The sequence below is a fragment of the Meleagris gallopavo genome, chromosome 15, assembly GCF_905368555.1.
Source record: "Meleagris gallopavo chromosome 15, MGAL_WU_HG_1.1, whole genome shotgun sequence".
NCBI classification, from domain to species: domain Eukaryota; kingdom Metazoa; phylum Chordata; class Aves; order Galliformes; family Phasianidae; genus Meleagris; species Meleagris gallopavo.
This window is the reverse complement of record NC_139418.1, coordinates 12,889,892-12,916,420: the sequence shown is the minus strand read 5'-3', so window position 1 is coordinate 12,916,420 and position 26,529 is coordinate 12,889,892. Positions and strand designations below refer to the sequence as shown.

At 52.1% G+C, this 26,529-nt stretch overlaps 2 protein-coding genes across 2 annotated transcripts; one reads left to right on the top strand and one right to left on the bottom strand.

Moving 5' to 3' along the window:
- Window positions 1–1,559: 1,559 nt before the first annotated feature.
- On the bottom strand, window positions 1,560–7,508 carry LOC104913305 (zinc-binding protein A33-like). Its single transcript, XM_010719192.3, has 6 exons — window positions 7,012–7,508; window positions 6,390–6,485; window positions 4,622–4,855; window positions 4,204–4,223; window positions 3,344–3,459; window positions 1,560–3,225 (listed from the first exon to the last, which is right to left on the bottom strand). The coding sequence occupies exons 1-6, from the start codon at window positions 7,282–7,284 to the stop codon at window positions 2,681–2,683; spliced, it is 1,284 nt and encodes a 427-aa protein (XP_010717494.3). The 5' UTR covers window positions 7,285–7,508; the 3' UTR covers window positions 1,560–2,680.
- Window positions 7,509–9,705: 2,197 nt separating this feature from the next.
- Window positions 9,706–21,989, top strand: LOC100549995 (neuropeptide Y receptor type 2-like). Its single transcript, XM_010719135.4, has 2 exons — window positions 9,706–15,057; window positions 18,630–21,989. The coding sequence occupies exon 2, from the start codon at window positions 18,665–18,667 to the stop codon at window positions 19,820–19,822; it is 1,158 nt and encodes a 385-aa protein (XP_010717437.2). The 5' UTR covers window positions 9,706–15,057; window positions 18,630–18,664; the 3' UTR covers window positions 19,823–21,989.
- The last annotated feature ends 4,540 nt before the right edge of the window (window positions 21,990–26,529 follow it).

Below are 26,529 nucleotides of genomic sequence, written 5' to 3'. Positions count from 1 at the left end.
AGCAGCGGCGTGGGCTCGCGGCTGTAGGCATCGCCCCGAGCGCACGTCCCACCTGCTCCGCGCATCGCCACGCGTGTGCCTCCCAACCCCGGCGGTGCACACCTTGCGCGTGGATGCGCGCAGCTCCTATCTCCACGCCTGTCTGTGCGCTCCCTGGCAGCTCACACCTGTGCACGCGCGGTCCTGCACCCCCGAGGGCACACCTGTGTGCACGCAAACACAGCTGTTCCGTTAGGGACTACGGACCACCCTCCTGCAGGCCATCCACACGCACCGGCAGCAGCTGTGCTGCTCTCAGCACTCACACATACCCCTAAGCACATACAATAAATCCTACTGCTGGATATGCACCCCACGATGCTCCGTGTATCCCACACACTCCTCTTCTTTTGCTCCTTTCCCCAAACCCATCTTTCACACCATGGGGCACAGTGAGTGGATGGCAGCAGCAGTGGGATGCCAGCAGGGTGCTGGCACTGGGACGAAATAGCTGTGGACACGGAGGTGATGTTGGAGCTTCAAGAGCACATTGCAGCCCCAGCCTCCTGCTCATGTGCCCTTCGAGCATCAAATAGATAAATAAACACAGCTCCACGCTGTGCCCTGCAGGGTTGTTAGTTATGCACGCTTGCAAACACCAAATAGAGAAAAAGAGCTTGAATAAGAACCATGCGCTCGTAGCTTCTAAAAGGCATGAAAACATCTTGTGTGCTCAGCTGCTCTCGCTGCCAAACCTGGGGGAGAAATCACCCCGTCCTTTCCCTGAAGCTGTCAGAGGGAATCCAACTGCAGCCGCTATTTTATCCCAGCACCCCCGGCCTGGTGAGGGAGTCTTTAACCCTGGGAGAGCTGGATCATAGAACCACAAAATAATTAAGGTTGGAAATACCTTGAAGTTCCCCGAGTCCGACCCCAACCCATCCCCACCGACCAAGTCCCTCAGTGCCACATCTCCATGGTTCTTGCACACCTCCAGGGGCAGCGAACCCCCACCTCCCTTGGCAGCGTTTCAGAGAAGAAAAAGCAGAAGGTGCGAGTTGTGCTCTATGGAATCCTCCGGTACCCTAAAGATAACAGATTTTGGCTCCCGCACCTCCACCCCTGCAGTCCAGACACGGCACTGCACGGACCGGCCCATCCGCGCTGCCGCCTAACGGCGGGACACGAGGAGGGTTCATCCCACCGCAACGGGGAATTTTCCATCACAAACATACGGTAACTGCACGACTGGTGGGACCTTTCCATTGTTGCCGCCCTGGGAAACAAAAGGATCCCATTTTAACAGCTCGCCTCCCTCCTGCGCGCGGAGATGGGTGCCCAAGGGAGCAAAACTTTCCCCAAAGCAATGAAATTAAGGCACAGCAGAAGCTGCCAGACTCAGATCAGCCCAGGGCACAGCCACGCAAACCCCACACCAAGGTGGCTCTGAGACACCCGGGAACAGAGCAAGGTAATCCCCAAGGAAAATGCAGCTGGTTGCTGGACCGGAGATGGGTGCTTCTCCCCATCCCCAGGGGAGGGCCAGGTTGTAAAGGTCACTGCTCTCATACAGAGTCTGGTGTTTTTGCTCCACAGTGCTATGGTTTATTAGCAAAATGCATTTCTGAGATAGCGTTTAGAGGCAGACAGTATTTACATACAGGGTTGAGGCTGCACATACAGCAGCTTGGAGCAGCAGTCTCCCTGCACGTAGGAACACACCACCCATGTTCTGGGGAGGGCAAAGGCTCTCCCCTCCTGGCAGGATCAGGCAAGGACATTACATCTCAAAACACAGTTCTGCTAGCAAGCAGCATGCTGTTGTCCCTGCACGCAGCACAGCACGGGGAGGAGTGCGTGCTACCTCAGGAGCCTGCTAGCACAGGCAGTTGGGACAAGCAGGTTTTGCCGCTCATCAGCTCTGCTTTTGGCAATAGGAAGGAGTAGGTGGCGGCATCTCTGGCACATACCGCAGTGAGCTGCTCACAGCTCGTGCAGCCACATGAAGCACGGGCAGCAGCAGAGCTGGCTGCCTCCTCCTCCCCGCTGCACTCATCGCCTGCCAGCTCTGCTGTCAGCACACCTCAGGGATAGCTGCCACTTCTCCTGTGGTTTTAGGCAGTTCAGAGAGGTGATAGGTTTCAGCAGCATGTGCTGCAAGCACCTGGGGTTCTGTTCTGCATGGACAAAGAAAGCTGAGCCTCACTGAAGAGGAATTCACAGGCTCCAGCCAGCACCTTGGGCTGCACTTAGCCTCTGCTTTGACCCTTCAGAGGGATACACACAATTCCACATATCGCAGGCCTAAAATCACAGCCAATCTGCTGGGCATCCCCCTCTGGAAGTCCAAGGCTGCCATGCCCCAGGCTGTACTGCACTCCAGTCTAGCTGAACCCCACAGCCTCCAATCCAGGAGCAGGTACAGACGTAGGAGCCTTTCTAACAAGCTTTAACGCTGGCCAAACAGAGGAGAGCTGCGCCGGTATCTCGGATTGCTGCCGGCCCAATGCCGTGCACAGAGCTCCCTCTGCTGCCGGCAGACGGCACCTGGTTAAAAGCTCTTAAACGGCACTGCAAACGCTTTTCTAGTCCACTGCTTACTTTAAACACGGGAGTGGAGGCGGGGAAGTGGCGCCGGTCCCGCACTGAGGGGAGTTTCTGGGGATGCCACAGGGGCACAGCATCCCACTCCCTCCAGCACTCACAGAGCCAGGTGGCAGATGCGCATGGGCTCCACGTTGTCCCTGCCATCGCTGAAGCAGGTGCTGAAGAAGGGGCAGTACCTCTCTGCTGAGACCTCGTGGAAGGTGAAGAGATGGGACATGTCCTTAGCATCGAAGAAAGCCACGGTGCCCTCCTGGCAGTCTAGAAAGACCCCCACTTTGCGGGGGGGCTGCTGGGGAAACAGGCGCACCCAGGGGGTGGCAGTGGCCCAGTACTCCGTCTTGTTCCTCAGGCGAAGCGTCCAGTAGCCATTCTCTGGGCACAGCTTCACCTTCTCTGCCCGGTTCACAGCCTCAGCAGCCACCCCCAGGTCCCATTTGGTTTTGTTGCCCACCCACACCTCCCAGTAATGCTGGCCGCAGACAAAGATGCGCGAGGCCATGACGTTGACACACTGCTGGAAGCGCCGGGAGCTCCTGGGGACAGACTGGGCTCTCTCCCGCTCTGTCACCGCTGTCAGGTCTCTGGAGAAGACCAGGTTGGGGTGGGCTGACTCAGGGTCAAAGGTGAGTGAGGCTGGAACTGTGGAGAAGCCAAGGACAGCATTTATGGGTTACACGTTTCTCCTGCAGAGCGTCTCCAGCCCCCCTGCTGCACCCCACAGCCTCAGCACATCCACTCCTCCCACCCATCCGCTCACCAGGGCAGATGGACCGCAGCATCTTCCTCCAGAAGATGTACTGCAAAGGGCCACCATGGCTGTCCCTGTAGTGCTGCAGGTCAAAGGCAGGCAAGGGCTTGACACTCACTGAGGGCCTGGGCAGAGAAAGTGGTGGTTAGTCCTAATGCTGAGCTGCTGGCAAAGTGCAAAAGAACAAACTCAGGAGTGCAGCAGATCATCACGCACAACAGATTTGGTGAAGACTGAACACAAATCTCTGTACCAGTGACTTATTCCCTCTGGCACAGAGCTAGCAAAGCTCACAGCTCAGGAGTAGAACTGTGACAGACTGAGTGGACAGAGCTGGAACTAGCACTGCTGCTTGCACAGCACTGACCCACAACAGCTAGCACCCAGCACACCCACACCCGTGCACAGGCCAAGCTGCATCCCCATGCAGAGAAGGGACTGAGACACACACTTCTCTAGACTAGCACTGGTCTAGGAAACGCTACCCTCAGCTACTCTCACTGCTCAGACAAACCTGCCCTTCAATGTCAGTTTTGCAGACCCTTGAGCCGTGAGAAACTGTGAGAAAGCACGGAGAAGTCAAAGCACCCAAATGAAGTCTGCTCCCATTTGTAGCATGCATGGCTCTTGCACTCATCCCAAGCAGCACATCTCCTGCACACTCCCCTCCAGTTGGGCTGTCTCAGCACGCATGTTCCCCAGGGAGAGCATCTAGTGCGTGCTGGGGACCAGCCCCCATCTGGCACAGCACCAGTTGTCTGCTGAGCAGCCTGCAATGCTTTCAAAAGTCAAGATAAGAGCCCTCCCTCATATGGTCCCAGAGACAGAGATAAGCAGAGAAATCAGCTTCTTTCATGCCAGACACGTACCTGATATCCAGGCTCTCCACCTGCAGTGAGGACCAGAGAGAATTAGCAGTCATTGTCTGTAATTCATGCAGCTGCACAAATAAACTCCCTGTCCTGATTTCTGCTGCCACGTAGCAGAGGAAAGCAAGCCACAAGGACCCTCTCCACCCTGGGAAAAACTGGCTGGGCACTGAGGCCTGGGAGATTTCACAGGGGTGGCAGAAGGAGAAAGGGCTCCAAGACCCATCTCATCCAAGGGATCGCCGTGTCCCTTGGTAGCCAAGGCCTCCAGACTCAAAGGAGTCGGACGATCCAGAGGGATGGCAGCAAGAGCAACTTCCAGCTACAACCTGGTGTGTCATTTAGGACTCTCTTCATCCCAGAAGAATGTCTGGAAACAACCCTCTGCCTCCTGCCAGAGCCAGCCAAGCACACTTACCTCCAACAATGACACCTCTTCCATGTTGCTCAGGGTTTGCTCCAGGCGCTCCGTATCTCTCCGCAGCACTGCCATTCCTTCCTCCAGCTGGTGAACATCCCCCTGCAGCCGTGCCAGTGCCCGCTCCTCCTCTTTGCCTAGTTCTGCCAGCACAGCTCTCTCCTCTTCCTCTAGGATCTGATGCAGGCGAGTGAACTCTGCCCGGATCTTGACGTTCAGCTCCTCAGATGCTTTCTGAACAAAAGACAACAGTAATGAGTCTGGCAGTCAAAACACAGAGACGTGTGACATGGCTGGGCACATTTCCCTGCTTATAGAGTCCTAAAAATCAGTTTCAGACATACAACTTTTTGCAAGAAGAATGAGACATGGACAACTTCTGAGGCTGCATACAGCCATAGGGAAAACCAAGCTCTACTGATAGTTTTGTTGCTTTAACTCCTTGCTCACAGCCCTTTCTCAAACCATCAGGAATTTGCTTACATATTATACTGGAGCTCTTTTGTTTTTCTGGAGCTGCCTACTTCGTGGTTCAGGTTAGGATTCATTTCACATCATGCCAGACACCAAACAGAGGTGCCTGACACTGGCAACTTGCTGCTATTTTCCCCAAAATACCTCAGTTTCATAGGGCCCTTCGTTTGTACTAGAGAAAGCTGTGCCAAATAATCTCTGTAGTTAAGGCTGATAAAATCCTGTTACAATCTCTTCAGAGAGCATTTCTCCTCTCTAAGGTGTTTGATTGGCCAGTCAACCTTGTGGTGCTCTCACTACCTTCCTTTACAAGACACAGCCGATGGTTTTTTCTTGCCTCTTTAAGCTTTTAATCTCTAAAAGCAATCTTAGTCATTATTTTCTAGCTGAGTTTGCCAAAATGCACATCCCTTTCTACCATCATGATAATGATCTCACTCAAAGTATGCTTCCAGCTTTACCAGCCCAGCCATGGCACTCTGACCTCTTTTTTTTGCTTTAGCAGATGCTTGTGCTGACCAGACCAGATTTGAGTCTGAAGACCTTCTACTATCAGTTTAATTGTACCTCTGTTCTTTCCTTTAACCCTCCTTTCTTGGCTTTTAGTACTTCTATGCCACTAACAAGGAAGCTTAGTCAGCCTGTGGCTGTTCTTGTCTCAGAGATCAATGATGAGCAGGCAGACGGGTACTACTCAAGCATGGAGAGAAACACTAGAGAAACAGCTGGGCATATCACAACCTCTCAGAGCTGCACAGTAAACCTAAACAGTCCTTGTAGCAAGGCCACTGCTCTCTGCAGCATCACCAGCACTGCTGATCCAGCCCCTTCAGCTTTGCTGCCTGTCCTCCAGACACATAAGAGATTTCTACAGCTTCCAAGATTCAACCGTTCTCAAAGAATCAGCCTGCTGGATGAAGAAGGGCTGCTCAAGTAGCAACGCATGGAGGTGCAGCTCCTTTGTGAATGTTAACCCAGAGACTTATGACAGAGTCATAAGTTATCGAACTTCAAACTTTACTCCAAAACCCGCAGCTAGGCTGGCTCAAGCACAGGACAGCAGAACAGATACAAAAAGGCAGTGAGGTTCAAGAAGCTTCCCCGGGCTTTGCTCCTTGCTTACTCTGTCTTCACCAGTACTGGGATTACAGATGGTCACTTTCCCTTCTGGAAAGGCATCTCGGCCACTGACCAAATATCTGTGAAACCACTACAGCAACTCTGAGGGCTTCCCTCAGGCAAACACCCACCACCACCCAGGAGGGCACATGAAGAGTGCTGGCTCAGCAGTTACCATCAGGCTGCAGATATCTCCCTGCACTGCATGCTTTTGCTGCAAGAACTTCTCCATCTCCTTCTGATGGGCTTGTAAAGCTTCTTCCAGGCGCTTCTGCAGGAACAAGGAAAAGAAGATAATCCCATTTCAATTTTTTGCTGCAACTCAAGAGCAAAGCCAACTCAAGGCCAGCACTGGAGGGAAGGCACAATTGGATCTCCCAAAAAAGCAACAAGGGAGGGGACAGACTTTTTAGCAGTGTCTGTTGTGATGGCACAAGAGGAAGCAGTATCAAATGGGTGACTTAGACTGGATATAAGGAAGAAGCTCTTTTATGAGAAGGGCGGTGAGGCACCGGTTGCCCAGAGAGGTGGTGGTGCCCCATCCCTGCAGACAGCCACGGTCAGGCTGGAGGGGCTCTGAGCACCTGATGGAGCTGTAGGTGTCCCTGTTCAGTGCAGGGGAGTTGGACCAGACGGCCTTTAATGGTCCCTTCCACCTCAAACGATTCTATGATTCCACAAACGAACTCCAGACTGGGATATCTGTTTGCTAAAGGTTTGAAACCATCCTGCAGGGAACCGACTGTTGCAGAGCCCACCCCCCGTGCAGCACATCCCCTCCTCCCTTCGGGGCTCACCTGCACCTGGTGGCGGTGCTCCTGGGAGCCGCAGAGCCGCACTTTTTCCACCAGCCCGGCCAGCAGGTGGTGCGTACGGAAGGTGGGCCGGGGAAACTGCCGGCGACACTGCGGGCACGAGGCGACCGGGGGGCCGCTGGCCCAGTAGCGCTGGATGCAGGCCTTGCAGTAGTGGTGCATGCAGTCCAGCATGACGGGCTGGCTGAACAGCTCGCAGCAGATGGCACAGATCAGCTCCTCCCGCAGGCTGCGCTCCCGGCCGCCCGCTGCCATCGCTGCGCGCCCGCCGCCGCCCACCGAGGCCCCTCTCTTCCTTCCTCCGCGGCCGAACCCACCGTCGCACGGACCTCCCCGCCGGGCGAGGCGAGTCGGGACCCCTGGGGGCACCTCCGGACCCCGCAAAGCCGGCCCGGCCCGCGGCCCACCGCCTCCCAACTTTGAGTCCTCGGCCCCGTGCGGATTGACGTCCGCTTCGACCAATCGCCGTGCGAACGCTCCGCCCGCCCCTCCATTCATTGGTCGGGAGCTGAGCCCGGGAATGAGGTTGGGCTCCGGCATGTGATGTGGTCACGTGTGAGCGGGCCGGGCCGGCGGCGGCGCGTGGTGGGGTGCGGGGGGCTGCGGTGGGGCAGTGCTGCGGGGCATTGCACTGCACTGTCACATGCTGCGGGGCATTGCACTGCACTGTCACGGTGCTGCGGGGCATTGCACTGCACTGTCACATGCTGCGGGGCATTGCACTGCGCTGTCACGGTGCTGCGGGGCATTGCACTGCACTGTCACATGCTGCGGGGCATTGCACTGCACTGTCACAGTGCTGCAGGGCATTGCATTGCTCTGTTTCATGCTGCAGGGCATTGCTCTGCACTGCACTGCACTGTTCTGCTGCGCTTTGCTCTGCACAGACACACCACTGCACTGAATTGCATTGCATAGCACTGCAGTACACTGCACTGCACGCACGCACCACTGATTTACTGCCACTTCATTGCATTGCTCTGCACTGACCTGCTGCTGCACTGAGCAGTGAGAATGTGGAAAAGAGCACTGGGGGAATCCACCTCTTTTGCTCAGTGTGCTTCCCTTTCCCTGGTTTCTTTCGGCCCAGGTTTGCGGCTCTCAGAGCTGGCCCAGCTCCCCTGGTCCCAGTGCTGACAGAGGGCAGCCGGGACCCCACCAGTGACTGGCTGCTAGCTTGATGGAATCTCACTTACTGTAACCTTGTGGACACAACCCACCAGCCAATTGCTCATGGCTCCCATTTGCTGATTGAAAACATGCTGCCAAGTGTCTCCGATCTCCAGTTCTTGTTCCAGCACTCCTGGCATCTCCCTTCTGTCAGTGCTTCCCCCAGCTGGCACCTCTGAGCAGCCCAACCCAAAGGCCCCGGGTTGGGCCACAAAGTCTTTGTGGAGTGCATTTTTGTGGAGCTCAGCCCTGCAGGGACTGGTGTCAGCAGCACCACTAAGGATGGGGCCCAACGGATGGAGGGAGAGGAAGGGCTGAGGTTCCCAGTGTTTGTAGTTCCCCATTTTGCTTTGTTTTGGTGTTGATGGTGGCCTGTGGGGCGGCCCCAAGAGGTTGGGTTGACCCCAGCCCATGGGAAAAGATACAGAGAAGAGAGCAGCCAGCAGGAAGGAAAAAGAGAAAGGAGGAGAGAGTAGGTGAAGTGAGGTAACAGCCACATCCCCATAACGAACACAATGCATCCCTCTGTGTCCTCAGCCGCGGGGACATGATTTAAAGGGCTTGGTTGGAAAAGCAAGCAGGAAATGAAGCAGTGCTCAGAGATAAGATATCTTTGGATAAATAGCTGGAGGAGAAGGGTGCCCAAGGGGTGGGCCGTTATTTGCCAATATTTTTTCTTCCCAGGCCCAAATCACAGAATAGTTGAGTTGGAAGGGACCCTTAAAGGCTGTCCATTCAACTCCTCTGCAATGGACAGAGTCACCCACAGCTCCATTGGGTGCTCAGAGCTCGGTCCAGCCTGACACTGAATGACTCCAGGAATGGGGCATCCACCACCACATGACTATCCACCACCTAAATGATGCCAAGACTGGAGCTGTGTGCAATGCAGGTGTCCCACTGGCCCCAAGCAGTGGGTGAACCCGCACCATGGTCCTGATGAGCACCATGTGGAGGTGCTGAGAGGCACTGAAGAGGCTCAAATCATGACTCAAATCACAGGCTCAAATCCCAATCATGGCATGGAAGAAATGTCAGTGCCATTCTGTCCTGCCTGTATCCAGGATCTTATGGAGAAGGCTTGGGCTCAGCACGGACCATTCTATCTCATGCTACACACTCTGCACTTTGGAACTGGGGTTCCTCTGAGCTTCTGGGCTCTGGGAGAGTTGAGCACACAGCCCACTGGTGATGGCATGTGGGAAGCAGGTCCTGCAGCAGGCATGGGAGGATGAGTGCTGCCTCATGATGTTTTCCCCAGGAATGCTCAAAGAACTCAGTTTTAGGGGCAAATCCATGTGGCTCCTGAACTCCCCAGCCCAGCCTTGTGTAAACCATCCTACAGGGCTGCCAGGCGCACTGCCACACCACGATGTGACATTCCCCATGCCTGCATTCCACCCCCGCCCTGCAGCTCCCCACACCTCGGCGCCATCCACCAGGAGATTTCTGCAAATATTAACATTTCTGGCTGCCGCTTGTTTGCCTGTTTATTCTGAGCTGTGCATGAAAGCCCTCTGATGTTCCACACACAGCACAAAGCAGCTTTCCCTCCCTGCCATGAGCTGTGCCCGAGCCCTTCAGCCAACCCCATGCCTGGCTCTCAAGGTGATGCTCTTCAATGTTCCCCTGCTGTTTTTGGTGCTTCTGACCTCAGGGATGAGGGGAAGGTCATCCTGAGCTCACCTTGCAAAATTGGCCAGACAGGCTTGGCTGCTCAAGGTGCTCGAGTGCTTTGTGGGTTATCATTCCACGGCCAGCACACAGCAGCTGTGAGATCAGCCCTGAAGTCACAGCACAGCCCCACACGGCCTTTCCCTGGCTGGTTCCAGGCTGTTCGCTCCGTCATTGTTTGCTTTAAAGAGGACCACAGAGCCCAGGTCTACACAGCATCCCCAGATGTCACATATGAAAATCTTCAGATCATTCAGTGGAGATGGAGGGAACTCATTTACTGTCATGCAGTCCTCTTAACCCAAGGGTTTTTTCAGTAGAAGAAGACCTCTCAGTGCAGCATTGCATGCAAAGCATGAGTGATTGGACATGAGTGTTTCCCTTGGCTTTGCTATCCCAGAAAGATGCAGGTGCCAGAGGCAGCCTGGCTGAAGCCAAGCCCAGAGCAGGTTTTCACCTTTGGGATGCTCCCATCATGATCTTACCACGGGGAGGAATTGATCTATTTCAGAGCCCTTTGCTGCCCACTCAAAGTTCACCAACTGATGTATGCACAACGGGAGCAGGGCAGGTTCCTCTTCCAGGGGAATAAGCCAGCGCTCTGCCTTGTGTGCCCTGCAGAGCTCTCCCTTCTCTCCCACCACCAGGGTTGGCCCTGCAAATGGTGTCACAAATGATGTCACCCCACGTGTCCCAGGAGGCTGTATGTCTCTTGCCCAAAGTAAATGTCACCCCGAAAGGGCAACATTTTCCTCACGGGAAGCTGAGTGCCACAGGCTGCAGCAATTGGAAGTGCAAAGCCCGATGTCCCCATGCACCTGAAGTACCTCTAAAGCCTAGGGAGAAATACACCTCCTCTCTCCCCGCCCCCAGATGGGTTTCCAAACAGATTTGCAGGCTCCAGACCTCTCGTGTCTGCTCTGAACTCCTCGGTGGAGGCAGAGGAAAAGCTGCTCAGTGCATAATGAATTGCAGGCACGCGCTCCCCTGAGCGGCTGTTTGGAAAGTGTCCCAAGCGTTCGTGCCAAGTGTGCTGGCCAGGGAAGCTCGGCGGTATTAGCATGTCCCAGCTAATTAGGGCTGTGAGCTGTCCTTTTCATCGCCTGGAAGAGCTGAAAAGAGGACAAACGCAGAGCTCTGCCTTTATATGGCTTCGTGCACTCTGGCACAGCATGTGCATGCTCCATTTGTGCCCTGGGGACATTGATGTCGCCCAGGGGGGGCTCAGTGTCAGCCCCATCCTGAGGGACCAGACTTGTGAGTCACGTTTCTGGGGGACAAGGAGCCAAGACGACTCTTGGCCAAACGCCGGGGCTGGATCTGTCCTGCATGCCAGGGTCCCATTCTCACTGCACTGGGGTCCCCAAAGGAGAAGGAAAGATGCACACAAGGCCCAAAGGCTTTCAGACTTGCCACCAGCCCATTCAGCACACATGGCATTTGGGAGTGACAGGCTGGCTGCAAATCTGTGACTTCATTGTGGTCCCATAGAAGGAGCAGCATCCAGCCCGGGAGGGCAAGCCCCTGGCAGCAGCACATGTGACACGGAGTGACATGGACCACTAGGAAAGAAATCCCACAGACAGAAGGAGCACTTCAGGGCTGTCCTGGCAGGGCTGCCCCTGCTGCTCCTCCAGGCACCCTGGTGTGGTGCATGTCACCACTGCTGTCACCTCTGGTCTCAGCAGGGAGCTGAGAGTCAGGCAGCGATTGCCCAGAGTCAGCAGGGAGCCCGCTGCAGACCCGGAATCACGCTCCCACCCCAGAACTCAGTCAGATTTCTGGTTTATCTGGACGACGGCTTGTGTACAATGTATCATATTTTTGCAATCCCGGCTCTGAAGAGCTTATCTGACTGCAATTATCCTCTTCTGCAGAAGCTGTTTTCTAGCTGGCTCGGTACACAAACAACAAGCAACATCCCTCTAATAAATGAGGCGAGCTCTGAGCGCAGTGACTTGCAGAAACAGCAGCTGAAGGCACAGCGGGGCTGCTCAGTACCCCACTTTTCTGCCTGCACATGGGCAGGGAAGGGGTGGCTGTGCAGACCCTCCTTGGTGTCAGCCCCAAGAGCCCTCTCTGTCTGCTCCCAGGAGCTGAAGCACGGTTTCTTCCTTAGGGCGCAAACCCCACCAATTACTTTCCATGTGTTCTCCTCTTCCCTGGTTCCCTGACCCTGATGTTGGTGATGCCTGCAGTGTCCCTGTCCCTTCCTGTCCCAGAGCAGGGCAGAGTGGTGCATCTCTGCAGCAGGTTGCTCTGGTATTTCAGCAAAACCTTATCCCCACTGCTGCTCCTCCACTAATTCCAGAGATATTCAGATGAGGACAAAAAGCAGTTACAAAATGAGAACCTGCTTTTAAATTCAGAGAGAGTGCAGACAGCTTTCTATCCTCCCTCCCACCTCTGAGCAGCTTTGTGGCTAATTTTGTTCCCAAATGCAATCGCAGATTCCCAAATCCACTGCATCCGTGAACTCAAGGGCTCAAATGGAAAAGTGGATTTTGTGTAACCACAACATGCTGCTGCTTCTGAGGCTGTTCAGCAAACACAGGCTTGACACCACAGGAAGGAGAAGTGGAAATGTTTTGGTTACGTGCAGGTGGGATTAAACAGATGCTTGAAAAATGAAAAGCTGTTTTTTTAAGTATGTCAGTGTTGCAGCTCCAGATGAAGCGGGTTGAACTGGAGCATCTGGAAGCCTTGGTAACAGATTTCTCAGCAATTTCTCCCCAGGAGCGATCAGATAATGTGCCTTTCATGACAGCAGCGGAGCTACAGAGTGCAGCTGGCTGCAAGGTGTGCAGAGTGAGGACCTGCCTGCTCACAGAGACACGGCACATTGTGGGCCGATGAAAAGCATCCCTCTGCTCTGCCCTATTTCTCGGCTTTTTGACATCATTTTCACTCTCTGGAGTACGACGTTCATTGTTGAATTCTCAAATGAGCATGTGAACAGACTTGTCTTTGCCTAATCAAAGCCTGTAGCTGCTGGGAAAGGCTTTGGGGCTGCAGCAATGGTTTGAGCAATCTCGGTGTGCTCAGAAGGACACAAGGCTCCTGGGACACCCATACGTACAAACCCCTGGGGTACGAGGGTGGAAGAATGCAGGCAGCAGTCCCAGCACCTCTCCTTGGGATGATGGAGCCTCAGGGTCACGTAGGGGAGCATCCTCCATGGGTCACCAACAGCTCTCTTTGCCCATACTCTGGCCCACCAAGCACTACTGCTGACAAAGCTTCTGCATGTTGGAGAGGTGATGCTTGGCTGCATGGTGGGTTTTGGTGCTAACCCCTCTGCTGAGACCGTGGGAGAGGACAGGGCTGGGGACTTGCACTAATCCGTGATTTAAGAGCTTGCCTTTGCTGACATCCAGAAATTGCCACATGCCAAAAATGACTGGAATGCACCCCATGGTCCTGATGAGGCTCACAGCTCCAGGCTGAGCAGTTTCTCTGCTGTCCATCAGCGCTTCTCACTTCACTGCATCCCAGGGAAGGGAAGAGCAGGGAGCTGTAGCAAAGGACTCTGGGGAACAGACCAGAGAAATCTTTCACCACAAGAGGAGGGAGAAGAAAGTCTCTCACTCATGCAGAAATCAGCCTCATGCTGCTGTGAGCCCCGGAGATGAGGAGAATCCGTCCACCAGGAACACAGGATCCTCTCTGCCTTCCAGAGCAGCTCAGCCAAAACTCCTTGGGGGAGAAGGCACAGAACACCCAGGCAAGGACTGCTCAGGCAGCACAGCAGTGCTTACCTGGGGAAGATGGGTGAGAAAGAGGAAGAAGGGGAATCGCAGGGACCTCTGCCTGAGTCTCGGGTCGAAGAGCCGCCTGCAGAGGGACTTACTCTCAGTCTCCTTTTTCTGCTGAGCCACTGGAGCTTTTTCTTTTTCTTTTTCTTTTTCTTTTTCTTTTTCTTTTTCTTTTTCTTTTTCTTTTTCTTTTTCTTTTTCTTTTTCTTTTTCTTTTTCTTTTTCTTTTTCTTTTTCCTCTTCTTTTTCTTTTTCCTTTTCTTTTTCTTTTTCTTTTTCCTACTGCATCACAACTTTTGTGGCACGAGAAGGCAGTTGAAATCCCTCCTTGTTTGTGTTCTCATAAAGAAAAGGAGAACAAATCGCAATGTGTGCATAAGAAGCAAAACACCCCCGATGACCTTGTGTTGTTACGGGAGCTGAGGAGGCTGTTCTCCCCCCCATGCTCTGGGAACATCTCCTTGCCCAGGTGAAGTGACTCAAACACATTGTCCAAGTTGGAAATCCTGCACTGGAAACAAACTTGACTTCTCTTCAAAGAAGAAAGTTGGCAGGTTAAGGAGCCTTGTTCCTTCTGCTTCCCTGTACTGGCTGCAGAGTGTTCTCCTGGGCTCCTGCAAGCTTGGATTCTGGAAATTTGGACATGCTGCTGCTTTGGGGCAGTGCTGAGCACCCTAAAACAAAAGCTCGCTCTGGTTCCTAGCTCCACACAGAATCTGGCTCTGGAACAGAAACAGACGTTGCCAAGTGGCTAAAACATCTCACCGTCACCTTTACTGGTATCACAAAGTACAGAAGGGTTTGCTCCTAGTGCTCCTGTAGGTGCTATGTGAGCACAGAGCAGAGGTGGCTGTGGGGTGGATGGGGAAGGCTCCCTTGGGATGTGGGACCTGCAGACCCTCTGCTTGCCCACCCTGGCTGTGACCCCAGCCCTGCCACGGGGGAGCTGTGTGGTGGGGTGGATGGATGCTCACCCAGCTGGTGGCACAGCCCGATCCCAAAGCTGTCCCTGGAGAGGGAGCTGGATGTGGAGGAAAAGCTCCTGTCTCCTCGATGCAAGAAGCCCCTCAGTGGCTGAGCACTGTATAAACAGCAGCAGCAGGCTCCCTCCCCCTTTCCATTTCTGTTTGTTAAACACACGCTCCCTGCCTTTCTCTCATTCAGGAGCTAACACGACATCCAGCTTTGTGAGACGGGGGCTGTCAGTCACTCCTCAGAGGCAGCAGGGCACCAAGGCTTCCCCGGGTGATGGAGCACCCCGCAGCAGCCCCGATCCTTGCCTGACTTCCTCGCTGTTCTGAAGCCAGTTGCAGAAAAGTGTTTTCCACCCTCTGGCCACAGGTTGACTCCAGGAGAGAAGACGGGACGGGTCCCAGCCCGCAATGAGGCCGTAGTGCGAGGAGAGCTGTTCCGAACCAGAAGGACACAGGTGGGTCGGGGAGGGGTGAGTTGGGGCCGGGTCTCAGACGTGCTGCACGGTTCAAGCATCCCAGCAATCCAGGGATCCTGAGAGCTGAAAGAGAGAGAAAGTGAATCAGAAATACTGCCAGGTGAGTTTTGAACAGTTCCCAAGCAGTACCAGGAAGCCTGGGAAGTGGGATGCGCAGTGAGAGCGGAGCAGGGGGCTGCAGAAACCAGGCAGGTACAGCTACCCAGTGCTGCTGAGATGCTGAGAAACCCCCCTCTTTCCTGCATTCAGCTCCTCGTGGCTTTCTGCAAGGCTCTGCCAGCTTGCCAGTGCTGCTACTGATGCTGCACATGCTGCTGGTGCTCAGCACTGCCCTCAGGGACAGAGAGGCACAAGCAGGCAGAGGGCTGCAGGAGGGAAGTTGGTGCTTGCTTGCTTGATGCTCTGCTTGCATGTTGGTTGTGGAACAGAGGTTATCCTGGTCCTGTTGTAGTATGTGTTTCACCAGAAAACTGAGTTTCTGGTCTGTCCCAAAGCAGGATAGCAGGTTTGCTCCCTGGCTGTTCTGTTAGTGGGGTTGCTGTCTCCCTCTCCTCCCCTTGTCTTATCTATCCCAGACTCCCAAACTTTCCCGAGGCTGCAGACCCCCCAGGGCAGCCGGGTTCCTTCTGCAGGGCCTTCTCTTCTCTCTGTAGCCCTCATGAAGTGCACAACAGCCTCATCATGGTGTCACGCTGTGCTATCTCAGGACAGCATTGCCCTGTTCCCACAGCATGTCCTGCAGCACTGTGTCCCCTTCTGCCACAATGTTGCAGTGGGGCAATTACCCCTTTGCTGGAGATGGAGGTGCCCAAGATAATTTCTACGTGCACTTTAGCTTCAAGATATAATTCCGGAGCTGCTTCTTGCCCTCAAACCAGCACATCACACACAGAGGGCAAAGCCCCCTCCCCTCCATCACTCCACACTGTATTTTCATGCAACTCTTCTCATCTCTTTTTGGCCACTCTAGTTATCCCAAAAGATGCTGCCTCCTCTCTGGTGGTGAGTACAGGAGACGGGAGTGAGGGAACCTGGGCTGTGTTCCCAGCCTGACGTAGACTCTCTGTGTGGCCTCAGGCAGGCTGGTTAACTTCTGTTAACCATCCCATTTTATTGTGTTTTCTTCCCTTATATGCTGTGCTGGAGCGCAGGCAGAAGGGGGCTTCACCAGCTGCTAAGATGGAGATGAGATGAATGCTCCAAAGCAGGCTGCTAAAGATGAGGGGGTTTGATGTAGCTGAGCTGCTCTGGAGAAAGGACACAGCATGGAACAAATCCGTGTGCCAAGCCATAAAACATCCATCAGCCTCAGCCCTCACGCTCCAGTGCTGCCATAGAAAGAGATCGTGGCTGTCATCAGCCAGGTTGGGAGCAGAAAGCAGGGGATGCCTGAGTGCCTCCACTCCCCCCTTCCCAGTCAAGGACAGCCATGACAGGATCATGATTCCTGGCCACGCTCTGAGCCATTTTTGTCCCTGCCTCCCTCTTTTCTGTGCCCTTTATTTCCACACAGCATGCCTGCTTGCGACCCAGTCTTGCTGCTGGGGAGAGAAAAAGAGATTTCCATTATCCAGCTCTGGCTTCGGTGGTATTTCTGTCTCCTTCTGGCCTTGCTTTGCTGCTTTTCTCTCCCAAAAACAGTTGGCTCTCAGCTCCAAGGATTTTTCCATCTTGCCTGGCAGGCCTGCTGGGCACGGGCAGCAGCATACACATATGCCAGCACTTCCATTATTCACTAGAACAGACCACGGTCCACTCCAGCAGCATCCTTGCAACCTCCAGGCTGCCCCTGGAGGAGGAACACTTATTATTACCATTTTGCCTCTTAATTAAAATGCCTTAATTGATTTTTAATAGCTCCCCTTCAGAAAAAAAAAATCAAAAAACACAAAGCAAAGCAAATAAAATAATAGCTCCATTAAGGCTGTTTTGTTAGGAACCGAAACAGCTCCAATAACCCTGATGTTCCTGGCTCCTCTCTGATGGAGGGTGGCTGCCAGTCTGCAGCAAAAGGAAACAGCCCCAGATGTGGTAATGGGATGCAGCAGTGTGCTGGTGGTGAGATGGGAAGGAGGGAAGGGAGCGTGTGCTGGTGTCATGGCAGGATGTGGGCACTATAAGTAAATGGGACAGGCAAAAAAAAAAGAGGTAACAAGTGGCAGTGATAAAGTGAGGCTAGACAGCCTGGGAAGTGTACAAACCTAACAGGGAAAGTGCAGCCCCCAGCAATGTGTCCAGCACTGCTGTTCCCCCACCAGCCCTGTGGCCCCTCACCGCCCTCCACCACAGCTTTGTGTTCTCCATTACTGCGGTAGCTGAGCCAGCAGATTCATTTGGAGGAATGGTTGGCATAAAGCAGCCAGCTGTGGAGTTCAATAGCCAAGCAAAAGGGTGTGGAGAGGGCAGAAGAAAGCTGGTGTGCAGGCAGGGCAGCTTCCAGGAGCAGCCTTTCAGCACCCAGCCGGTAGCATTTCCATCACACAGGGGATGAAATCAGAGCAGCTCACTCCTCAGGGGGTTGAGGTGAGCAGGGGGCTGCCCCAATTCCCACCTTCATTTAAACCTCATGTCTCCCTCCGTCCGTGGCAGAGTGTTGTCCTCTTCTGTCGCCACGTCACAGAAAGCACAGTGCTCTGCAAACAGCCCAGTTTGGGCAGGGCAATGACTTTTGCTCCCTTGGTGGAAATAAGGGAAAGTAGGGGTGTTGGGAACCATGACACCCTTCCCCTCACACGCCAGCAGCACATCAGAGACACAGGCTGGGAAGAAGCTAATGACAGAGCTGGCTTTCCTCCTGCTGCGTTTGGACCACACAAAAGCCCCTCCGTGCCAACACTCGGCCGTTCCGATGGCACCAAACGCCAACCGCAGGTTCCAGGCTGAGTCACTTCTGGCTCACTGGCCAAGGCCCTCACTCCTAGAGCCAGATTCACACAGACATTTGTGCATGGCATGGTGAGAGGCTCGCTGACGCCGGGGCTTTGGCTCTCAGCAGCAGCTCTGCTGGATGCTTGTTCACAGCTCCGGCTGTTTGCCTGTGCACAGCTCTGCGGCACGTGCGCTTCCCAGCAGGAGCTCTGCAATGCCAGCCACTGCCCGGGGATGCTCGGGTGGTGGGAGCAGCATGGGATGGTCCTGAGATCAGAGGGGGACACATATTGCCATCTGAAGATGACCAAAAGGTCCCACGTTTTTGCTTTGTTTAAATCAGCTCCCAGTTTTGCAAAGCCCAGCCTGAAGGAGCAGTGAGGCAGTGTGCAGAAAGGCTTTATGAGCAGATCTTCTCAGGACCTACAGTCTCGTCCTGGTTGACTTTATGACTTGTACAACTGAAAAACAGAATCCCAGAAACTCATGGGAAGCAGCACGAGCCCTGATTTCCTTGGGGAACTGGCATTCATCTGATCATAAGCTCTAACTAATGGGGTAAGTGGGAAGGCAGGAGGGTGTCACCGCCTGGAATGCTGTGTAGGACACATCCATTAAGTCTCAGCTCTTGCAGACACTCTGTTGTCTCCCTTGCTCTCAGTTCTGCCGTGTCTGTGTTCCAGACCTCCTCCTCCCATCCAAGGGTGCCAAGTCAGGCATGGGACTGCTGCAGGGAGCCAACAGCACCCTCATCATGGAGAAGCAGGCAGTAGATGAGAAGCTGCCACAGGGCTGGCACACCAAGGACTTCGTCACTCCCGGCCTGGACCTCTCTGGGTCCCGCAGTGTTATGATGGACAGCACCAAGATCCCAGGGGTCCAGGTAGTTCTGATTGCTGCCTACTCCCTCATCATCCTCCTGGGGTTCATTGGCAACTCTTTGGTCATCTACATCATAGTGAAGTACAAAACCATGAGGACTGTGACCAACCTCTTCATAGCTAACCTGGCCCTGGCAGATCTGATGGTGGACACCCTCTGTCTGCCTTTCACCCTAGTGTACACGCTGCTGGATGAGTGGAAGTTTGGAGCTGTTCTTTGCCATCTGGTCCCTTATGCTCAAGCTCTGAGCGTGCACGTGTCCACTCTCACCCTGACTGTGATTGCCCTGGATAGATACAGATGTATTGTGTTCCACCTGGACAGCAGGATCTCCAGGAGGCTCAGCTTCACCATCATAGCCATCATGTGGCTGGCTGCAGCCATCCTAGCAGGTCCTCTGGCCATCTTCAGAGAGTTCCGCTATGAGGAAATCCCATCTATCGACCTCAAAATGGCTGTCTGCTCCGAAAAATGGCCTTCTGGTAATAACAGAGATGCCACTATCTACAGCCTGTCCATGCTCCTCCTGCAGTACGTTTTTCCTCTTGCAGTTATTTGTTACGCTTATACCAGGATCTGGTTCAAGCTGAAAAACCATGTCAGTCCCACATCTCGGAATGAAAACCAGTGCAGGAGGAGGAAGACCACCAAAATGCTGGTGATGGTAGTTGTGGTCTTTGCAGTCTGTTGGCTACCCTTCCACATATTCCAGCTTGCTATTGATCTTGATCTGGTTCTTATCTTCCATGAATACAAACTGCTGTACACCGTCTTCCACGTGGGAGCCATGTGCTCTACATTTGTCAACCCCCTCCTCTACGGATGGATGAACAAGAACTATCGGAATGGCTTCCTCATGTTCTTCCGCTGCCAGAACAAGCCAGAAAGCATCCACACCGAAGGCTCAGTGAGAGGGAGGTCATACATCTTCAGGGCCAGCAACCTAAATGGGAGCATCAGGCACGCTGCTGGCAATGGACCCACAGAGGTTTAGGGATGGGGTGTCCACCTCCAGAACTGAGGCTGACTGAGCGAAGACATTCTTGGTGAACGCCTTTTTTGGGAAACATTATGTAGCTACTGCAGCCGCATAGAAATACCTCTTGTATCTCTCAGTATAATAAATCTGGTGTATTTCTCCCTGACCACACAAGTGAATTTTTCCTTTCTCCATGATGCATGCAGAATCACCAAAAATCATGGAAGGGGCTTCCACTTAGCCAGCTAAATATGCCTTTTCAGGCATTTCCATGTGCCAGTTTGGGTTGTTCAATCTTTTACCTCCCAACACACAACACATCAACAGAGAACCAATACTGTGTGTGCTTGTTTGTCCGTATGGCCCCTACCAAAAGCATGATGGACCCACCTTTAGCTAATGCATGCAAGGGGAAGGAGATCTGGAAGCAAGGCCGGTCATTGCTATTGCTCCATGGGCCGTGGCAGAGGAACAGGTCTGTTGAAGCCACTCACTCGCACAGTGATGGCATGAATCTGTGCATTCACAGCTCAGATGAGGAGCTCCTGTCTCCAGAAGGCCCAGGAGGTGGCAGTGACACTGTTCATCACAGATTCTTTTACAGATACCGAAGCAGGGCTTCAGGGACACCTCTGGTGTGACAATTCGTGACACACAAGCTACCTTTCATTAGCCAGGGAGATTGCAAGCCAATGCCTTGGATTTAGCAAAGTGAAACTGAGCTGGGCTACTGGCCGAGGCTCTTTCCTCCAGCCCCTGGGATGGAGCTCCTGCATCGATTACTGCTGGATTGACCAGAGAGGTAAAACTGTCAGTGACACCATCCTCCAAAGTGCTCAGAGGGTTTTAAAGCTTTTCTCATGGTGGGGTTGGAGGTAGTACGGGTCTGTTCACGGGTGCTTCCATTCAGAAGTGACCCACTTGCATGTTTGTTACAGAGGGGATGTCCTCTGTGCATGGACACAAAGGAAGAAGTATTCTTTCAAACCAAACTTTATGTTCTTTCCCCCGTGGCTCTGTCAGCTGGTAACATATTTTTAGCTCCACCATCAAAGGAAGCTTGATTGCTGCTGTGATCTCAGCAGCTTGTCATTGGTGCCGTCTCCAAAGTCAGATTGGAAAGTAACTCCCAGATGCAGGAGAGGGACTCAACAGACTTCCTCATAAAAGACAAAAAGAAAAGAAAAACTTTGATTTTAGGCCTTTCTAGGAGCAAGGATCAGTGGTAAGAGCACTAAGAGCACCAGCCTGGGTCAGCTGTGGGGCTGTCACACTGGAGTCCTCGAGAGGTAACCCCCAATGGATTTACATGCAAACTCCCTGCTCTGCCTACCCCAGGCTGACCTGCCCCCAGCCCTTGCTCTCCGCATTGGCTCCTGGCTGTTATGCTGATGAATTTAATCTCTCTGCTATTTCTGCCCTCTGATCTCCTCCTCCGCTTTCCTAAATAGGTACAAGAAAGCAACCTCTGCTTCCTTCCAGGGAGACACCATCCTGCAGGAAGAGGAGGATATTCTCCTCCACAGCACTGTAAATTCCATCCCTACCTCGTGAACCGGTTATTTCTCCAACCCAAGGAATGCTCCCTGTGTTTCCATCAAACTTCAAGGCACAAGGAAATGTTTATTTTTCAAAAGCAGCTTAAATGGGTGGAAAGAATTCAACTATTACCAATAAACACTTCAGAAAGTGATTTACCATGCCATGATAGATGTCAGAATAAAGCAACACAGCAGTGCAAGCCTGGAAGCCCATCATGCTGCCAGATGAGATGGATGAGATGGATGAGAGAGCTAAGCTGCTCCTCCAGGGCTTTGCCAAAGGTTTTGTCCTGTGACACCACATACAGAACCTGACCGCAGAGCAGGGCTGATAATGACATTATGAATGGCTGTTTAATTTTGAGCCCAGGCTTTTAAACTAAATATGGATAAATAAGTAAATAGATCCCAGTTCTTCTCAAATAAATACTGGCGATGGCATTTATAGAGCAGAGGGAGAAAACTGAGAAGGAGAAACTATTTACTTGAGCGTAACAGCAAAGTTCCGTTTGCTTTATTTAATGCACTCATGCAGCTTTACTAATGGATTTCTGCCTACGAGCTTGCTGTTTCTTCCCTGCTATTTGGAAAAGTTACATCCTTCCACATCCAGGCAGGGAAATAGCTCTCAGCTGTGTCACATCCCCGTGGAAAGTTGCAGTGCCCCTGGTGATGGGAAGCAGCCCTGCGCCCGCTGCCAAACAACAGAAGGCAGAGACCAAGGAGCAAGACTTCTTTGCAAAGGCTGTTTGGAGTAAATAAATACCCCATAGGCTGTCACGATCGCCTCTGATCACTCACGTGCCAGAAGAACGCAAGAGCTGGGACGTGACAACATCTTCATTTAAAAGAGCAGCGCAGGCACCTGTTGTTCCTCCTTACAGACTGCTCGAGGAGCTCTCAGACGTCTCAGAGCCTCGTATCAAATTGCAGGCTTGACAAAGCAGAGCAGAAGCTGTGCTTGATGCTCTCTGAGCACTGGAAATTCCACCTCTGCAACACACAGTTTGCTCTGATAATTCCTTCCCCTTTGATTGCCCAGGTAGATGTGTCTATAACAAGCTCACGCTCACACAGAGAGCAAGGGTTTGGGGCTTTTATTTTCCCTTGTCTGGAGGCAATACATGCAGCAGGCATTTAGATCAATGCAGGGTGAGCGGGGATCTTTGCTCAGGGCTCTGCTGGAATCAAAGCCACTCCTGTGTGTCCCCAGGCTTCATTCTGCTATTGTAAAGGCCAGCTCCATCCTCGTGGCTCTCTGCCATGCAGGAACATGTGCCCTCTCCCATTACCCACGGAAGCCCAAGCGAACAGTGTCAAATGGCACATGTTTTATTCAACATGCCCCCAGATGTACCTGCAGAAGCGTTGCTCCGAGCTTTCCACAAAAGCTCTGCAGGCTCTGTGTGAAGAAGCAGCTCCTCTAATGTATGCTCATAAAAGAGAGGCTGGAGTGCCATTCTGCTGAAGGAGGTCACAGACAGCTCAGCCGTTTCCCCTGATATCAGGTGTTAATCTTATCATTTCTACAGCAAACTGTGTCTGAAGCCAAATTAGCCCTTTGTTTGGGCAGGAGCCATAGAGTTGGCGCTGCCTTTGCATGCTTTTGTCTCTCAGCTCCGTTATTGTGCGATTTCATCCAGGCTCTGAATGCGCTGGGTTTGAAATAAAGCCTCAGAATCAGCTAATGTGGTGAAAAATCAGAAATCACTGCAGTAATCCAGAAAAGGAAAGGACTGCGTGTTCAAATGTGCGATCAGAATTTGGTTCTTTGCATTTGGAAAACAAAACCAAACATAACAAAAAAGCTCTGTCTTCCTTTCAGTCTTCCCTTATCTAGCTTGAGACTCTTCAAGTGCCAAAAATAATATTGCACATTACTGCCAGAACATTTATCTTCTTGTTGAGCTCATTTCAGCCAAGGGATTTGTTCAGGAGGGGCTGAGAGGGGAAGAAGGGCAGGTTTGTAAAGTCATCGTTATCTCTGGTCTCATTTTTTAAGTTAGAAGACAAATCCAAAGAAGACAAAGTCACTCACACGCCAGTGGAAGTACCAATTTATCTTCAGACAGCACAACCTCTGTTTCATTTTCTCTCCAGACACCCCAGCACCCTCTGCTGAAGTGCTATATGAATATGGGGCTGAAGAAGACTTTGAGAGAAAAGCATTTTTCCACTGCTAATAGCAATACCTTAGTGTCTCTCATGATCTATTGCCAGCAAAGAATGCTTTTTCTGGTTTACGTTCTTTTTAGTGTAATATAAAAGGAACAGTTCCTCATGTTGCTCACAGGAGATCTTCATTAGTTCAGTCCTCTCCAGTGCGGCAGAAAGACTGGGAACATTAGGGAAGGAAACCTTTTGTTTATAACCAGCTTACTGAAGTGCATGAACATGGAGTTGTTCCCCTATCATTCTGCTGTGTCAGTCACTCTGCTGATGTGCCACAAACTCTGATACTGTTTGCATCCAGGATGTGTATCCAAGGTGCTTCTCCTTGCTGCTGCGTGGGAGGAAGAGGGCCAATGGGTCAAAGGGTGAGATTTCAAGACAGTAAGGAGAGGACGTGCCCATGGATGGAATTTGAAGGACGCTCATACTTCTAGCAACCACAATGGTTGTATCAGAGATCTTAGAGGGAACCCTTTGTCTGGACCATTGGGCATCCATTTCTAGACTTGTCATTCACTAATTGATCTTAGCCTTCTGTTACAATCGGAAAGATTAACACCGTGGAAGGGCAGTACAGGAGCGTAACACCAAAGGGACCAACGTGGATAGGATGGCATTTCAAAGGAAAAGTAAAGGTGCTCACCTATCTCTGAAGATCTAGGCTTGCAGGAAAGACTCCACAAGGGAATGTTCCCAATGACTGTCAGCCCTTAACTGAGGTCTGAGAGAGGTGCAGCCAGGCTCCACCCCTTTCAATTGCACACCTGAATTGCTTTCACCTGTGCTCCCAGGGCTGACCAGGTTCTTTCCCCAGGTGCTCAATCAGTGGCTCAGGCTGTGACTCAACAGTTCCCATACACCATCCCTGACCGTTCTGGCTGTTCCCACAGCCTCTGGTGGCTGCAGTTCCAGAAGCTCACTCCCCACTTTGTACAGAAGCATTTTTGTTTGTCTGTTAGAATGAATCCCCTACAAGTTTCAGCAAATGCCCTCTCATTCTGGCACTGCGGCACTTGCTGGCCAGCAGATAACATTCACCCTATCCACTGCATTCTTCATATTGTAAATCTTCGTGCCATCATCCTTCTCTTTGTCCAGCTCGGCACATCTCCTCCTAAGGCAGCTTCTCCATTCCTGATCATTTGCTCTTCTCGCCCAGTCCCACAGATATCAAAAGGGCTGAGTTTTCCTCCTAATTCCTGTGAAGGGGTGGGATCTATCATCTTTAGATGATGACTCTGCTTGGTGTCTGATGTTCCAACTTTGCTTGACATCAGCTAGACAAGGGCTTTAAGGTACGTGTTGGGGAAGAGCACCTCTTGAAGAAATACTAGGCAGCCTCTCCATGGCCACAGCATCGCTGCCACAATCTCATTACATTGGATACTGAGTCAGTTCAGTGTATCATGAAATGCATCCCCGATGGTGTTTATGAAGTCCAGAGGTAGTCAGATCCCTTCCTCTCTTTGAACTCTGACCCAATAGATTTACCCAAGGGCAAGGCTGAGATCTGAGCAATCCTGATCCTAGACTGGTGCCCAACTCACAGCTTCATCTGCCCGCTCTACAAAACAGAAACGTGAGGGATTGAGCATTTCAGGAAAAGAGTGACGAGTTTTTGTTACTCGGCAACTGTCACTCCCACATATTTTGGAAGAATTTGAGAACATCCTGCACCTTGGAGAAATCAACCAGCTTAGCTGAGGAGGAAGAGAACTGGCAGCAGATCCCCAGAACTTTGAGCTGGGAATATCTCTTGGGGCTCCTGCAAGCGAAAGGCACTTTATGTCTGCATGCTCCTCAGCTTGTCTCCTCAACGTGACTGTCTGCATCAGTTTCAAAGTGCAGATCTCAACTCTCCAACACAACCCTGCAGGACTCAATTTAGCAAAGCTAATGTCGCGAAACTGGCATGGCAAGAACTGACTGGAACTGTCTGCTGCTTGAAGGAGTGCAGTCACATGAGATGACCACAAAGATGTCTTCCTAAAGCACAGGGCTCGTTGGCCTACATCAAGTCTGCATGGCACTGCAGGCCTTCATTGTGTGTGATTCCAATTGGTTTCATGCAAACTCAGTGGGAGCTGGGTCTGTAATACACAGTGGTTTGTTTGGAAGTCCTGGTCTTTTCAATTATGTTATTAAAAGGTTATGAGCTAATCTGTGCAGCCCAAGCAGCTAAAACAGCTGGAAAGAACTCACAAATGCAGCTATTAAAGTACTTCTCATGATTTCCCAGACAGCAGGGAAATGTTCTCTGGTATTTTAATCAGGTACATACTGTATGAGAAAAGATCTCAGGAAATAAATCGAAAGGACCTGAACTCCTCTGCCGAACCTGTTCTTGATCGCAGGGTGCCTCACCTCTCCTGGCACTCCTGTGCTGTGACACACTCCTTGCACACAACTCTGAGCCCTTCCTAATGTCTAACCAATAGATCTCCCTCAGTGAGATCTATTACTTCTTGTCTCCTGACCATAGAATCATAGAATACCCCAAGTTGGAAAGGACACACAAGGATCATTGGGTTCAGCTCCTGGCTCCGCACAGCACCACCCAAGACTCTATAATACAACATCTATACATATTTAAAGGGTATTATCATGTATCTCTTTCATACCCACTAGATAAAACCAGCCATTATTTTTTCTGTTCTTCCTAACAGCATTTGTTTGGTGTATCTCTCTTTGTTCTTGCTGCTCTCCCCTGGACTTTCTGTGTTCCACAGCCAGCAGTTCAGGCAAACAAAAGATTGAAGGCAGTAAAAGAGTCCTGCAGATATGTTTGGTTCTCGGAGCAATCATGTGTACTGGAATGCATAATTGGGTACCACTCTTTTCCAAATGCAGTGAGGGCAGGAGCCCAGGGTCTTTGTTTGGCTGACAGCAGAACTGTTCCCATGTTCTGACTCATCAATGGCTGTTTCTACATGAGTGAAAGCAGCTGCACTCTGCAGTGCTGCTCTAACCCTCTGAGGTGAAAACAACCACAAGGCAAATGTAACCCTA

Excerpts from the sequence above, each read along its gene's own strand:
- LOC104913305 (XM_010719192.3), bottom strand. The coding sequence starts at position 7,284 with ATGGCAGCGGGCGGCCGGGAGCGCAGCCTGCGGGAGGAGCTGATCTGT. Across the intron at positions 6,486-7,011 it reads AGCACCGCCACCAGGTGCAG|AAGCGCCTGGAAGAAGCTTT; the intron begins GTGAGCCCCGAA and ends TTGTTCCTGCAG. Across the intron at positions 4,856-6,389 it reads GAGATATCTGCAGCCTGATG|AAAGCATCTGAGGAGCTGAA; the intron begins GTAACTGCTGAG and ends TCTTTTGTTCAG.
- LOC100549995 (XM_010719135.4), top strand. The coding sequence starts at position 18,665 with ATGGGACTGCTGCAGGGAGCCAACAGCACCCTCATCATGGAGAAGCAG.